Here is a 15,159-nt window from a genome sequence, read left to right on the forward strand (position 1 = left end):
CATGGCCATCAGTGTATTGATCTAGCTGAGGACATGCACTTCCCAGTAGACTTTGTAACCGAATCCATTGAACAAGCAGCCTTTGCAACACATCCCAGGTTTTGGGAGAAGGCACTAGGCAGCTGGAGCCCTCTCTCCCATCGGCACAGCCAAACATCCCCCCCCCCCCCCCCATGGATTTCCCTTTCATTTCCTTCCAGCTTGGGAAGGCAGGGGACAGAACGGTCTGCTAGGTCAAGCCCTCAAAAACCACTTCCTATGTGGCTGGGGGAGGGCGAGCAGCTGCAGGGTGGATCTAGGGGTTCCCAAGTGGTGGGAACAGGAGCAAAAGCCCCTGGAAGAGCCACAGCTTTCGGAGGAGCCCTCCAGGCGAAGAACCGAAGAACGGTAGAGGTCGGGGGTGGGGAGAATTCTTTTAGGCCCTTCCAGAAGAGTTCAGGGCAGGCTCGGCAACCCTTCGTCCCAGCTGGCGGCAGCCAGAAAAGTTGATAGGGTTGGGAGAAGGAAAGACTAAGAAGGGGCTCCCCGCCCTAGCCGCACCCCGGCAGTCTGAACCTAATCCGGAGACACCCCTGAGCTTGCTTACTCCGAGAAGGACTCCGGACTCGGAGAGGGGGCGGGAGGGCCCTGCCTAGGCCTGAGCTGCTCCGGGCTGCTCTGCCGGGAGGTGACGCGCTCCAGGCGCCCCAGGGACTTCGGGCGGCAAGTTTGGCAGAGCTGATCCAAGGCAAGCCAAGCCGAGCCGGGCAATGCGGGGCCAGCCCGGGACAAGCCAGGAAGAGAGGAGCAGATAGAAGAGGGGCCTGAAGCAGCGGGCGCGGAGCTGGCGCGCGCTTGGGGCACCCACCTCTCCGCGCTGCAGCTGGAAGACGCTGTTAAGATAGCTGGAGTGCAGGGGAGAACCCAGCTGCTCCGGGCGGCCCTTGCCGAAGGAAAGCTCCGGGGGCGCGGCGCCGGCGGGTGGCTCGGGCCGGAAGGCATCGAAGGCACTAGCCTGGTGTGTGTCCTGAAGCGACAGGTAGACCCAGTTGAGGAGCTGGGCCGGCTGGTACACCGAGGCGGCGCTCGTATCGATGGCAGACAGCAGGCTCATCTTGCCGTGGCGGTGCCGGCCCCTCCCCGGCCGCCCGCTCGCGCCCCCCTCCCGGCGGAGGGGCGGGCACCGGGGAGCCTGTGCCCACTGCCAGCCGCCCCGGCCCTGACTGCTATCGCCCCGCGTCCCGCGCCCCGCGCCCCGCGCGCTGCCCGCAGCCGCCGCTGCCGCCGCCGCCGCCTCCCCGGACTGCAGCCGTGGGCGCGCGCGGGCGGAGGAAGGAGGCAGAGAAAGTTGGGCAGGAAACTTTTGGCCCCGCCCCGCCCGCCGCCCGCTCCTCCCCGCCCCGGGATCCGCTATCTGCCTCTGCGCTGACCCCTCCGGGACCGCTCCTAGGGTGGGGTCCACTGAGACCCCGCCCCACCCCGACCGGTCCGTCCCGGTCCTCGTTCCCCCATTGGTTGTTTCATTGAATATGGATGTAGGGGAGGAGCGAGACAAGAAAGAGGGCGGGTCCTCACATGCAGCACCCCACCGACCCCTACACCAGGAGGGGCCCCTTCCGAGACCCCCAGCCCCATCCCGGGCCTGCGCACCTCCCCAGCCCGGAGCTCAGAACCAACTGGGCCCAAACACTCAGCCTGCTCTAAGGCTGGTTCCCATCACTCCCAGCGCTCCCCAATCACTTCGTTCTCGCACCTTTTCCCTCTCCCCTTCCCTCTTCTTGCTGTTAGTCTGATTATATTTCTGTGACGGCCTCAGTGATCCCTGACGCCTCTTTAGACGTGTCTCGTTTGGAGCTTCCTTCTGTCTCCCTTACCTCCCTCAAATATACACACGCACGCGCGCGCGCGCGCGCGCGCGCACACACACACACACACACACACACCCTCCTCTCGCTATCACCATAGGACCCTCCTCCTCCCACTTAATTCCTTCCATCTGCAGAATCGCTTTGCGGACAGCCTGCGCTGAAGGGGCCCCCGGGTTCCTGCCCAAGGAAGGGCTCCCCTTCTCTCCCCCTCCATTTCTTGCACTTCTCCTGTTTCTACTCCAGACTGGCCTCGGCTCTTTCTCCTCCTCTGCTCCCTGGCTCCATCCCCAGCCCCCCGTAATCTCCTGAAGGGGTTTCAGGACCCCAACCTGGCCTAGAAGAACTCACATCTGCCTGGAGGAGCCCGGACGCGCTAGGGACTTCCCATATCCTGAGGCCTTCACCTCACAGTCCCGGAGCGGTCTGTGCGGTTCCATACCCTGGTTCCAGCAACCAGGCCCAGCCTCTTGGGGCCAGCTCAGAGGAACTGACTGCCCTGTGGGGACTCAAGTCACCTCCACCTCCAGTTTGGTCCTGGAGCCATTCAGCCTGGTGTCAGAAAAGGGACTTCTGAGTAGCCACCTCACCCCTGCGAACCAGCCTGCGTTCGCGGTAAAGTGGGAATGATCATGTATTCACTTGGGTATCTGTTGAGTGAAAGCGTTTGAGTTTGATATACCGAAGCTGTCTCAGGAAGGCCACTTCTCCCCCAGCCAACCACCATGCCAAGACACCTCGGGCCAGACAGTGGTGACAAAGAATTGCCAGTGTCACCCACCCAGAGCCCCTTTGATCTCAGATCTCCCTGTTTTGAACGAGTTCACATATCAAACAATTGGAGGTTGCTAATTCAAATGACAACATGTATGCCAATAAACTCTCAATATTTTTCTTCATCAAACACGTATCTATACGCTGGAGGTAGTGGTGCATGTCTGAAATCTCAACCTCAGGGAGGTGGAGTTAGGAATATCAGAAATTCAAGGTCATCCTTGCCTACAGAGTGAGCTGAGGCTAGCCTGGGCTACATGAGACCCTGTCTCAAACAAACACCCCAGCATCTCTACATTTCTGAAAGAGATTTCAAGCTCCTAAAAATATGCTTAGGATTTGAAACCACCCTCCTCAGAGTTTATAAAGACAGGCGATTAGGGCTGAGGAGATGGCTTAGCCATTAAGAGCAAGCAAGGATTGCTTTTGCAGAAGACCTGAATTTGGTTCCCAGGGTCCCTGTCTAAGGGCTCACAACAACCAGAAACTTCAGCTCCAAGGACTCTGATTCCCTCTTCTGGTTTCTTTGGGTACCTGATCTCAACACTTCCATAGCTGGTACTACCGCGCACGCGCACACACACACACACATATTCAAAGTAAAATAATAAGTTTCTACAAAGATGGTTGATATCTCCTAAATGCATGGCAGGAAGCTGGGGAGCGGCACTGGCCAAACAACACGTCTGTCTCATTCTCACCCTGAGATTAAGGGCCTGACGCCTACTTAGAGAGAGAGAGAGAGAGTGGTCTCTTCTGACCTTCCGAATGACTTTGGTGCAAGAAGGGTGATAACCTCTGCCTCTTTCTCCCTTTCCTCTCCTTGCGGTTCCTACACAGAGCCCGGTGCATGGCTAGGGTTTGATAGGGAAGTGTCTGGTGGGTTGAGAGATGGGCAGGTGAAAGGATAGTGAGGTCAGGCTCCCTCGAAGCCTGGGTGGCCTCTGTGGGGTTTGCATGCCTCTCCTTCCCTCTGTCCTTAGCATATTTGCTCAACACGTGGGCTCTGTACCCAAAAGTGATCAATAAATGTGAGTGACCACTGGGAGCTTGTTTGGATAGCCACTAGCGGGCCTGAGGTCAGCCCCCAGATGGCTGCTGGAGACAAATACTACAAATTTCCTGAGATAACATGGGCTGTGGGATGGGCTTGTGGATAGAAGTGACAGGAAGGAACCAGAGGACTGGTACTCGGCCAATAGGCTGGGCCAGACCCATCTCTGGCCTCTCTACCCAGACATACACTTTAGCAAGGGGAAGTATTGTGGCCCCGGCAAGAAAAGGGACTGATTGGGGCCACACAGTAATCTTGATTACTAAGCCACCTGCTCTCGACCACACATACCTTGAGTTTCCTTACTAGTCCCACACTGGCAACTTTGTCCCAGCTGGTAACTTTGGAACTGCAAGTAGGAGAGAGTGTTCCTGTGAGGCTCCAGGCTTCAGGTCATTCACAGCTGGGGATTTCTATCTAGTCTATGATCTACAAGATGGGACAAGGGAGAGAAATCAGGAGAAACTTGGGCAGGTCCCTACCTCTTTTAAACTCTGAAGATTGCTAACTCATCCCTACCCATTTCTCCAGGGATGAGTGGAGTTAAAAGAGGTGTGACCAGAGCATGCTTTGCTAGCTGGTAGTGACCATTTGCTAGCTGGCCATTTTGATAACAATAATACTCACACTGTCTAGGAAAATGAGGGAAGAGGTAGTGAGTAGAGACATCTTTGTCCCGAAGTCACCCAGAAAACGTGTCTGAGAAGTCTTAGAGGGGTTTTAGACCAAAAATCTGATGTCAGAAGAATAGAAGGAAATGGAAAAAGGCGAGGGAGCTGGGCCCTGGGGAAGGAATCGGTGCTCGATTCAATTACGGCCTGTAAGGCAAAGGAGAAGTGCAGGGAGGAAGGGCTTCGCTAGCCATGCCTCTTCTCTCTCGGCGAAACAGTGCCTGGAGGTTCACCACACAGAGGAATCCAGGACTCTGCAGAGCTCTTGGTGTTCCCAAGTAACATCAAGAATACGATGAAGAGCCCACACTGGACCAGGCTGAGGTTCTTCTCCCCCTGGGCCAGGGCCAGGCACTTGGGCGCCTTCAGACTGCGTGTTGACACAGAAGGTGTCAGTTTACAGCAGAGAGGGCAAAATGACAAATGCTCTCCTTACTCCTGTTCCTGTCCCATCCCCCACCAGGTTAGCTCTCTCCGGGTGGACAGATCTTCCCAGGCCTGACTTCAGGTCTTCCTTAACACAATAGTCTAGGTTCCCATCCATAAGAAGCTGGCTTTGACCCACAAAGTGAAAATAACTTTGCATTCCAGCTTTCTGCTCTCCTTCCACGCTTGCGAACAGTGAATGCAACCTCTCAGCCAGGGACACCGACCCTTCTCATCAGGGCCCACAGCTTACCAGACACTGGTTAGATCTCTTCCCTCCTGACCCCAGATGTCCTTCTGCAGAGAGCAGATGGTAAAGCCATAAGAGCAACCTGACTACACTAGAGCCCTCCCACACACTCTTGTCAGGCCTTTAAGAAAGCAGCAAGAGACAAGGCTGGCTCAGTAGAAGGTTGTTGGCCTAGCATGTGTGAAGCCTTGTATTCTATACCCAACCCTGAGAGTGAGGGAGAGAGAAAGAGGGAGGGAGAGAGATGGAGAGAGAGAGAGGAAGAGAGAAGGGAGGGAAAGAGAGACAGAGAGGGAGGGAAGAGAGGGGGAGAGAGAAAAGGGGAGAGGGAGAGAGAGGGGGAAGAGAGGAGGAGAGAAGAGAGGGAGAGAGAGGGCAAAAGAGGCGGAGAGAGGGAGAGAGAAGGAAAGAGAGGGAGAAGGAGAAAGAAGAGGGAGAAAAAGGAGAAGGGGAGAAGGAAAGAGGAGAAAGAGAGAGAGGGAGAGAGAGGGGAGAGAGAGAAGAGATAAAGAGAGAAGGAGAGAGAGAGATGGCAAGGGGAGAGGAGGAAGAGAGGGGCGAAAGTTGAGCCTACTCACCAACCATGGGCTGAGTCTCCTAGGTTGCAGGTTCCGAGTGGTGGAAAGGGCGTGGTCCCTTAGAGATCAAGCTCAGCCCATCTGTGAGATATTAACAAGCTGTGTACCCCACCCGAACAGAATCCTGATGGAGAAAACATCCCAGGACCACTCAGGAAGGAATGAAGGCCTGACGGCCTGCTACTGGAAGGCCTCAGTGGGTACCTGTTTGGTCTCAGGACTGCAAGACAGTGAGAGAGGAAGATGAGAGAAGCAACCCATGTGCCAGAGGCCTGGATAACCTGCACACCTGGCCCAGGCAATCTGGCAGTTTCCCTAAGTTTCTGGAGCCTGAAAAATCACAGAGCCAGGCCTAGGCTTCAAAAAGCAGTGGGTGGAGAGCAGCCACTCTGTTCCCACCCTTCCAAAGTCATACCCACTTTCAAGAAATGAAAAGAGAAAAAGGAAAGGCAGATGGCGGTCAGTTGGCAAGCCTGGACCTCTAGAGGGATCTCAGGTCTCCCGGGGGTACTGGTTACCCCCCAGCTCTAGCACTTGTGTGCCCCATCCTCAAGATGAGTGGGACGACTGGCTTTTCCCCATAGAACGGCCTCCTGAGGGAGTCTCCTGCAGCACCCCACCCTTCAAATCAGCTGCACACTAACTTTGTGATCACAGCCGCTGCCCTCCTACCCGCAAGGTAGCCCCCCTCTATTCTTGACCCTCCTCTCGCTCCCCACCCAGCCCAGCACTGGACTGTGAGCTGCTTGGTTCTCAGTTCCTCTGCTCACTCAGCTCTGCGCAGAGCAGGCCTTCTGTCTAGTTAAGGGATGAAGTAACAAACTCGGTGCATCCTTGTGGTTAACTGGTTCAGATAGGCAGACTATTGGGCGAGTCGTGGATCAGCTCAGAGACGCAGCGATCGAAGAATGGCAAGAAGCTCCAGCAGGGACTGCAAGCTGCCAGCATGTGCTGGCCATCTGTGTCCTCTGTTACATTTGAATGTGCCCCAAGGTTCATGTCCTGGACGTGCAGTCCTTGCAATATCCATGTTGAGAGGCAGAACCTTCAAGGGGCTATTAGACACTGGGGATGTGACTCAAGAGTGGAATGTTTGCCAGGCACTTGTGAGGACCTGGGCTTGATCCCCAACATCTCAAGAGGAGAAGGATGATTAGGTCATGAGGGCTCTGCCTCCTGAGTGGACTAATTCACTTTGAAGGGATGAGCCTTACCATAAATGCCAACTGCCCTAGTTAGGTTTTCTCTGTCTGTGATGATCTAAAGCAAGCTGGGGAGGAAAGGGTTTATTTGGCTTACAGTTCCACATTGAAGTCCATCACTGAAGGAATTCAGGGCAGGAACTCAAGCAGGCCTGAAGCCTGGAGGCAGGAGTTGGTACAGAGGCCATGGAGGGGAGCTGCTTACTGGCTTACTCCTCATGGCTTGTTTAACCTGATTTCCTGTAGAACTGAGGACCACCAGCCAGGGATGGCCCCACCCACAATGGGCCGAGCCCTCACCAATCAATCACTAAGTAAGGAAATACTTTACAGCCATGATCTTATGGAGACATTTTCTCAATGGAGGTTGCCTCCCTTCAGATAACTCTAGCTAATGTCAAGTTGACAGAAAACTAGCCAGCACACTAGTTTGCTGCCTCCTTCTGTATGTGTGTGAGAGTGTGCATACAATTCTATGCAGGTGTGTGCGAGTGAGCAGCTTGCATGTACAGCATGTGTCTCAGTCAGTCGCTCTCTACCCCCCTTTGTTTTTGTTTGTTTGTTTGTTTGTTTTTCGAGGTAGGATCTCTTATTGAACATGATGGAAATTATGGAGACTGAGGCAAAGGGATCTCAGTAGTCAGCAATTAATGCAGAAACCTATAAGTGGCCAAAGTGCTTAACACAGTGACACTGAGCGCTCAACACTAGGCGGTTTCTCTCCATTGATCCTTCCCCCGAGGCTCAGGGAACCACAGGGGGGAGAGGGTGGGAAGAATGAAGATGACCCTTGCTACCCAATGAGGTTCAGGCTTGGGCTAAGAGCGAGACGCTGCTCCTATGTGCCCCTTCCCCCCTCCCCAAAAAAGGCTACTTGGATGTGGTGTCTGCCATCTGAATACCTAGTGCCACAGGGCCGAGTTCAGCCAGTGACCACCTCTCCTCTCAAGATGTTAGCTTGTCCCGTTATGTATGGCCGTAAACAAGGCTCTTTCCAACCCCCAGCACTCAGCTTCCTGGTTCTCAGGTCGACCTAGCTGGAGATCGTCCACTCTAAGATGCCCCTTCTGGGGAAATGCATTGAAAATGGAAAGCGGCTGCATCTCTGGGTCTTGGGGTGAAGATTGCGGGGCAGCAGCCTTTACAAAGGTCACAGCTCAACTCAGCTCTGGTGATGGAAGGTTCCCTCACCTTTGGGGTTCTAGGTAGAGGACAGCTGTGCTGCCCATAATCTCGAGAGGAGATTTGTCTGTGTTGGTCTTCACTGCAGGTGTGCAGATGTGTGTGTACGTGTGTCTCTATGTGTGTATGCACACATGCACATATATGTGTGTTTTTGTCTTCATAGAGTTTCACGATGAAGTAGACAGACAGGACCTACTAATAGATGGCCAGAGCCTGGGTTGTGGATGATCTTGAAGACTATCTACTTATATGTAGGTGTGGGGGGAAGTAGCAGAGGCTGAAAAGTGTTAAGGGAGGAAGTGGTGTGATCAGAGTGCTCTGTCTCGACACTGGCTGCTCTTTGAGCTTGGAGTGGTCTGGGAGAGAGAGGGGGGGTGTTACTCATTCATCCAAATTCACAGAGTCTCTGTTTTGTGTAGCAAAGCACATATGTCCCATGCGCTAGGAATAAGGCCACATGCAAAATATAAAAGTTTCTGCCTTCAGTAGCTTACGTTTTCCTGGAGGGACTCACACTGTAAATAAATAAGTGTGATAAACAGCATGTTAGAGAGTGTGGATACTGGGAAAGCCCCATTGATGAACACACAGCACACTCTGATTGCGAGACAGAGACATCAAGCTGGAACTGACGGAGAACTTCCCTCCAGCTGGCTAAAGTCCACTGTCCTGAATGTGCTATGCACGTCGCTAAGAAAAGCCATCAATGGCATCAACTAGCAACAAAGCCAGCATGCTCCAACATGAACCCGCCAGGAAAGATGCGCCCACTAGTGCAATCGTGGCAGTCGGTTCTAACTGGATTTGAAACCTGAGCCACAGGAAGGAACTCAGGCCTGGTACCATAAATGTGGTCACATGCCTGTGGCTGGGGCAGTCATAGGTCCAAGGCAATACCTACAACTATTATCTTGCTAAGTGGCCATGTTGTTAAACATTTATGGATGGATGGATGGATGGATAGATAGACAGACAGACAGACAGACAGATAGATAGAGTGCAAACAAAAGAAACTTCTCTCTTCCATGATCTGCAGTAATGAAGAGACCCATAAGTGGCCAAAGTGCTATTAACAATGACTATTGAGTGCTCACCACTAAATAGGACCTCTCTATCAATCCTCCCTCTAAGGCCCAGGAAACAACAGGGAAGAGAGGGCAGAAAGAATGTAAGAGCTGGAAGATGTGGGAGAGGACTATAAAATGCCATCTTCTGGACATGACATGGTCATTGCACACATGAAGTCACTGCAGCTATGGCTCCCTGCTGAGAGCAAGCCAATGAGATTAGTCAACATTCCAACAGGCAATCCTGACTCACAGTGTGTTATTAGAAAAGAAAGAAAAAAAGAGGAGAAACGAACTCCATGTGTTCTTTAAAAACAACAACAATAACAACAAAAAGAGGCATGAAGCAGGGAGTGGGGGAGTTGGGATGGATATGTTCAAGATACATTGTTTACTTGTATGAAGGCATCAAAGAATAAAGAAAGGACAGTAGATTAAGAAAAACTAAAAGCCAAGTGTGGTGGCACATGCCTTTAATCCCAGCACTTGGGGAGGCAGAGCCAGGCAGCTCTCTTTGAGTTTGGGACCAGCCTGGTCTACAAAGTGAGTCCAGACTAGCCAAGGCTACACAGAGAAATCCTGTCTCAAAAAACAAAAACAAACAAACAAACAAACAAAACAAAAAAAAAAGAGGGAAGGAAGGAAGGAAGGAAGGAAGGAAGGAAGGAAGGAAGGAAACACTAAAAGAAAATGAAGAGTAACAAAGCAAGAAGGTGGAACAGAAAAGCCCTTCCAGGTGCTGAGGGTTGAGGCTATGGCTTAGTTGGTAGAACACTTGGCTAGCATCCATAAAACCTTAGATTCATTTTCCAGAAGCCAGGCATGGTGGCACAGGCCCATAATCTTAACACTTGGTGAGGGCAAAAAGTTCAAGGTCATCCTCAGCAACATAGTGAGTTTGAGGCCAGCCTATGGCCTCAACCATTCTGGCCTGAAACTATAATCATGTCTCAAGAAGAAGAAGAGGAGGAGGAGGAGGAGGAGGAAGAAGAGGAGGAGGAACAGGAGAGAGAGAGAAAATCCACTTGTACATGATGGCCCTTGTCTTAATCCAAGCTTCTTGGAAAGCTGAGGCAAGAGGATCACAAATTCAACGCCAAGCCAGGAGCGGTGGTGCACACTGCTAATCTCTGGGTTGAGGACAGCCTTGTCTACAGAATGAATTCCAGGGCAGCCAAAAGCTGGGGCTACACAGAGAAACCCTATCTAAAAGAAAAGTTCAAGGCCTGCCTACATAGAGAATCACTGTCTCAAACTAAAAGAAAAAAAAATTGAACCAAGAATTGTTTTAACGAAGCCACTGGGAACATTGTCTCTGAGAATCAACAAATAAAGACCTGAATAAAGGGATGAAGTGTAGTTTGGAAACATCATGAGAAAGATGGTCCATGGCCAGAAATCAGAAAGTCAAAGGCTGCAAGGTGAAACTGCGTTTCAAGTGTCCAGAGGACATAAAGAAGAACCAAGGAGCCCAGTGAAGGGTAGAGAATAGAGAGAGAATGAGAGCAGTGCAGAGCTTTTGGGTCACTGCAAAGATGGCAGCTCTTCTCATGAATGGAATGGAGGGATCCCCAAGGGTCCTGAATGAATAGCATTATCTGAGCAAGACTAAAAGCCAGCAAGGGAAGGATGGGCACTGGAAAGTGACACCGCAGAAATCCAGGCAAGAGACGCCAAGACCTGCTGAGAAGAGCTGTTTGGTGGCTGGGTGGTAAACTGGGGCTATTCTGACTCTGTTCCTGAAGCAGAGATGACAAGACCAAGACCAGCAGAGCTTTAGATTCCTGGGCGGAGCATGGTGCCTTGGGCTTGCTGGCCTGCCATGTGAGTGAATACTGAGCCTCCGGAATTATGAGCCCCGACTATCCCTTCCTCTGTCTGCAATTGTTTTCTATCCAGTCTGCTGTTTCTGTGGAGCACCCAGCTCCTGCAAGTGTCTTTCCTCCTGGGCTCACTCACATCACTATCGCTGACGGGGCAGTCACCCATTCTCTCAGTTGTGTGAGGTTTTTTCTTTTCTTTTCTCTACATCAGCTTGGTTCAGCGGCAATCCAATATGACAAGCTTGGACCCTTCCCATGGCCTCAGAGTCACGCAGGTATGCTAGCCGGGCAGAGGCCAGGGAAGAACTTGCCATGAAATACTGTGGGCCTCTCAGAGTGGAAGGCCTAGAATCTAAGGTTGGTATACTGTGGGCCCCTGTGTCCTGGAAAAAGCTCTTCACTGATCTTGTACCCCCCCCCCCCCCAGCAACAGCTTCCAGTAAGGACAGGCTCCAATTTCCAGCCAGCAGAGTATCTGCTCCTGAGCTAAGCAGCACCCTCCAGAGTTCCCACCTCCCAAGCCTGGGCTCAGAGTACTGGGCTCTGAGCCTGCGAAAGCACCACTTTTGTTTTGTTTTGTTTGTTTGTCTTGAAGCAGGATCTCACACCATTACCCCAGCAAAAGCATTGCCCTGGGCTTGATAGGAAGCAAGAGGGATGGTGGTCATCTTTGGACCCCTTCTACTGAATGCCAGGGTGTCCCTTCTCTCAGGGTTGTTGTCTGTGAAAATAAAATAGATTTATTCTGCTGTGTGAAGCAGACTCAGGGGAGAACTTAGTGACCTTTGGTCATCATCAACAGTCATCATTAAAAGCTTTAATTAATTGCATACAGTTGGCTTGTTTCGTCAGGGTTGGTCTGTAACTGTCCCTGGGGGAATTTGTTATCTGAGACAGATAAACTTGTTCAAGATGCAAGCATTAGAAGCAAGGCTTGCAAACATGAGGAAGAATCTGGAACTCATGTTCCAGATGGAAAGGATCTGAACAGAGGGAAAACGACCTATGACCTGGATATGATACCAGAGGCTCACTTGCCCAGTAGACAAGTGGGACTTTATGAGGATGAGAAACTTTTGTGGGCACACTATCAAGGAAGCGAGATGGCAGCCCACAGAACAAGGGGAACATTGTAGTTCGTGTACCTCAAGAGGGACTTGTGTCCACAACAGACGAAGAACAATTTCAGGTCTTTAATAAAAAGCAACATAACTGGGTGTGGTGGCCCACACATTTAATCCTAGCCCTTGGGAGATAGAGGCAGGTGGATCTCTGTGAGTTCAAAGTCAGCATGGCTACGAAGAGAGTTCCAGGACAGCCAAAGCTACACATAGAAACCCTGACTCAAAAAAACTAAAAATGAATGAATGAATAATAAATAAATAATAGACAAATAAAAAGCAACAGAGGTGCTGAGGAGATGGCTGAATGGAAAAAAATGCTGGCTGTGCAAGATGGGGACATAAATTTAGATCCTACACTCACAGAAAAACTGTGGTGTTTGTGCCTATAGCCCAATGCCGCAGCAGAGGATACAGGAAAATCCCGGGGGCTTTATTGGCAAGCCAGTCTAGCTTCTATCTGAAGAAGTTCATTGAGAGACCTTGTCTAAAAAATAAAGTGAAGGGCTGGGGAGATTTCTCAGCAGGTCAAGGTACCTGTTGCCAAGCCTGATGACCTGAATTTGACCCAAAAGACGGAAAGAAATAACTACCATCTGCTGCAAGTTGTCATCTGTCCTCTACATACCCCCCCTCACAATCAATCACTCAACCAATGGAATTTAAAAGTTAAAAAATAAAGTAGGGAAGCAGACACCTGACATGGACCTCTGGCCTCTACGTGTGCAGGCAGAGTATACCATCATATATGTGCACATACAGGCAGACATCACACACACATACACACAGACAGACAGTCAGAGAGTTTAGCTGGTAGGATGCTTACCTGAGGTCTAGCCTCAGGACCTCATAAACCAGGTATGGTATGGGAGTGCACATTTGTAATCCCAGCCGTTGGGAGTCAGAGGCAGGAGGATCGTCAGTTCCAGGTTACTCTCAACTACTACATAGGGAGTTTGAGGCAAACCTGGGCCGTATACACCCAGTCACCCCATATGTGTGTGTGTGATATATGTTTATAATTTTATAATAAATTGTAAATAGCAAATAATCTATTTTAAGAGATCAACAATTGTTTTCAATGAGCAAATAATCGGAATAGCCATTACTACAAAGAAGATACATGAGTCGCTGAAAAATACAGAACCTCATTAGTTACCAGGGAACTACAAACAAAACCACAGTGAAATACATCCTCACATCTACGAGGACTCGGGAAGACTTGGAGAAGCTGAAGTCTGAATACTGTCATTGGAAATGAGGCAGCCATTGCACACATATTTTGAAGGTTGCTTAAAGGATAAGACAGAATTATGACTTGACCCAGCCATAAGGATCTACCCGGAACAGCCAAAAACAGGGACTCAAATGTACACAAATGTTCATGGTAGCAGAACTCATATTACAAGAGGCCATGACCATGAACTCCATGACCTGATGGAGGGGTAGAAAATGTAGATATTCATCCAAGAGAAGAAATAAAGTGCTGGGACAGGTACTGCATGGACAAACCTAGAAAACATCAGGGTGAGTGCAAAAGCCATGCAGAAAAAGGTCAATTTTGAGGGGATTCTTCTTAAAAGAAAGTCTGAAATAGAAAAGTTAATTGACCCAGATTGCAATCTGCAGGGACTGAGGGATGGGGGATGGGGGATGGGGGAGAGAGGCAAGGGCAAATGACTTCTTAATGGACCTGGGTTTTCATTTGGGGCTGAAAATGATCTTGAATTTAATAGTAATAGTTGTCTATCTCAGGACTACAGTAAGAAACAACCACATACTTTAAGGGGGTGAATCCTCATATCAAAGTAAGAAGGCTGAACAACTGCCAAGGTCACAACAGGAAGTGCCTCTCAAGCACTCCCTATGGGTGAGTATGGGCTTTTGTCATCTTGGGCTTTGTTTAAAGATGCGGATAGCACCGGTGGCAGCCCTGGGGCCCTGCCACAGCTGCTTGAGCAAAAGCGAAGAGCTGCTACAAGGCTGGGCACAATGGTGCCCGTGGGAGCAGTGCATTCGAGAGAGAGAGAAAGCTCAGAAGGAGGCTACTTTGATGCACAGCACCCTTCTCACAGCCGGCTCCATCCAGACTTCTCCCAGCATGGCTGCTGCCATCCCACAGCTGTGCCGCACCCTCCCCCCCCCCCCCCCCCCGCCTCCCTGAAAGCTTTCTTTGCTCACCTACAAGCTAAGCACCACCAGATGTTTGACTTGCATGCTGGGAGACCAGCGAGGCTTTGGAAATCCTTCCCCTTGGTCAAGCCTCTACCCCAAGCACCTGGACCTCTGAAAGGGGTGGGACAGGGACGTTCCTGATCTCTTGGTTGTACTGTTAGGTTTTGGGAGAGACAAGGCTTAAAGACACCAGCTGAATCTCTGTTTTTCCAGTTCTTTGGAAGTCTTGCTGTAAACTGAAGAATCTGAAAAAAACTCTGTCCAAACCAGCTATGAAGACCCATGGGACAGAGGGGAACGTGCACTGGGCATTTTCCTATATCGCCTCTGTGGTGGTTTGAATATCTATGGCCCATAGACTCCTGTATTTGAATGCTTGGCTCATAGGGAGTGGCTCTACCAGGAGGCGTGGCCTTGTCGGAGGAAGTGTGTCACTGGAGGTGGGCTTTGAGGTCTCATATGCTCAAGCTACTCCTAGTGGGACACACAGCTCTTTCTGCTGTCTGCAGATAAAGATGTAGAACTCTCCTTCTTCAGCACCATGTCTGCCTGAATGCTGCCATGCTTCCCACCATGCTGATAACAGACTAAACCTCTGAAACTTTAAGGCATCCCCAATTAAATGTTTTCCTTAATGAGAGCCGCCTTGTTCATGATGTCTCCTTACAGCAAGAAAACTCTACCTAATCCTGCCTCCAACTGTGTATTTACTCTTGTTCTCTTAGATCATGCAGCTTTCACCCTTCATAAGTTTATTTTTTGCAGCAGACAGAGGCTATTACAGAGATCTACAACTGGTCAAAAGGCAGAGAATAAGTAACAATAAGGATCCCAAACCTAATTTGGACATCTACAGCAAAACCCCCCAATGCCAAAGACTCAGGAAACATCTTAGAAGAGGGGAGAGAAAGGCTGTAAAAGCCGGAGGAGCAGGATGACTTAGAGACAGTACCTTCTAGAAATGACAGGGACGCTCGTACAAGATGGCC

At 50.7% G+C, this 15,159-nt stretch overlaps 1 protein-coding gene across 2 annotated transcripts in view; it reads right to left on the reverse strand.

The window, feature by feature from the left end:
* Nucleotides 1–1,332, reverse strand: part of Zcchc24 (zinc finger CCHC-type containing 24) — a 52,122-nt gene extending 50,790 nt beyond the window's left edge. The window contains exon 1 of one of the 2 annotated variants that reach the window (XM_021663176.2): nucleotides 848–1,310. In XM_021663176.2, the coding sequence (XP_021518851.1) occupies nucleotides 848–1,093 (246 nt within the window). In that variant the 5' untranslated portion in view covers nucleotides 1,094–1,310. Of the gene's footprint in view, nucleotides 1–847 lie in introns of both variants that reach the window. The other variant, XM_060390705.1, reaches the window with a different exon arrangement.
* Nucleotides 1,333–15,159: the final 13,827 nt, after the last annotated feature.

The sequence above is a fragment of the Meriones unguiculatus genome, chromosome 9, assembly GCF_030254825.1.
Source record: "Meriones unguiculatus strain TT.TT164.6M chromosome 9, Bangor_MerUng_6.1, whole genome shotgun sequence".
Taxonomy (NCBI): domain Eukaryota; kingdom Metazoa; phylum Chordata; class Mammalia; order Rodentia; family Muridae; genus Meriones; species Meriones unguiculatus.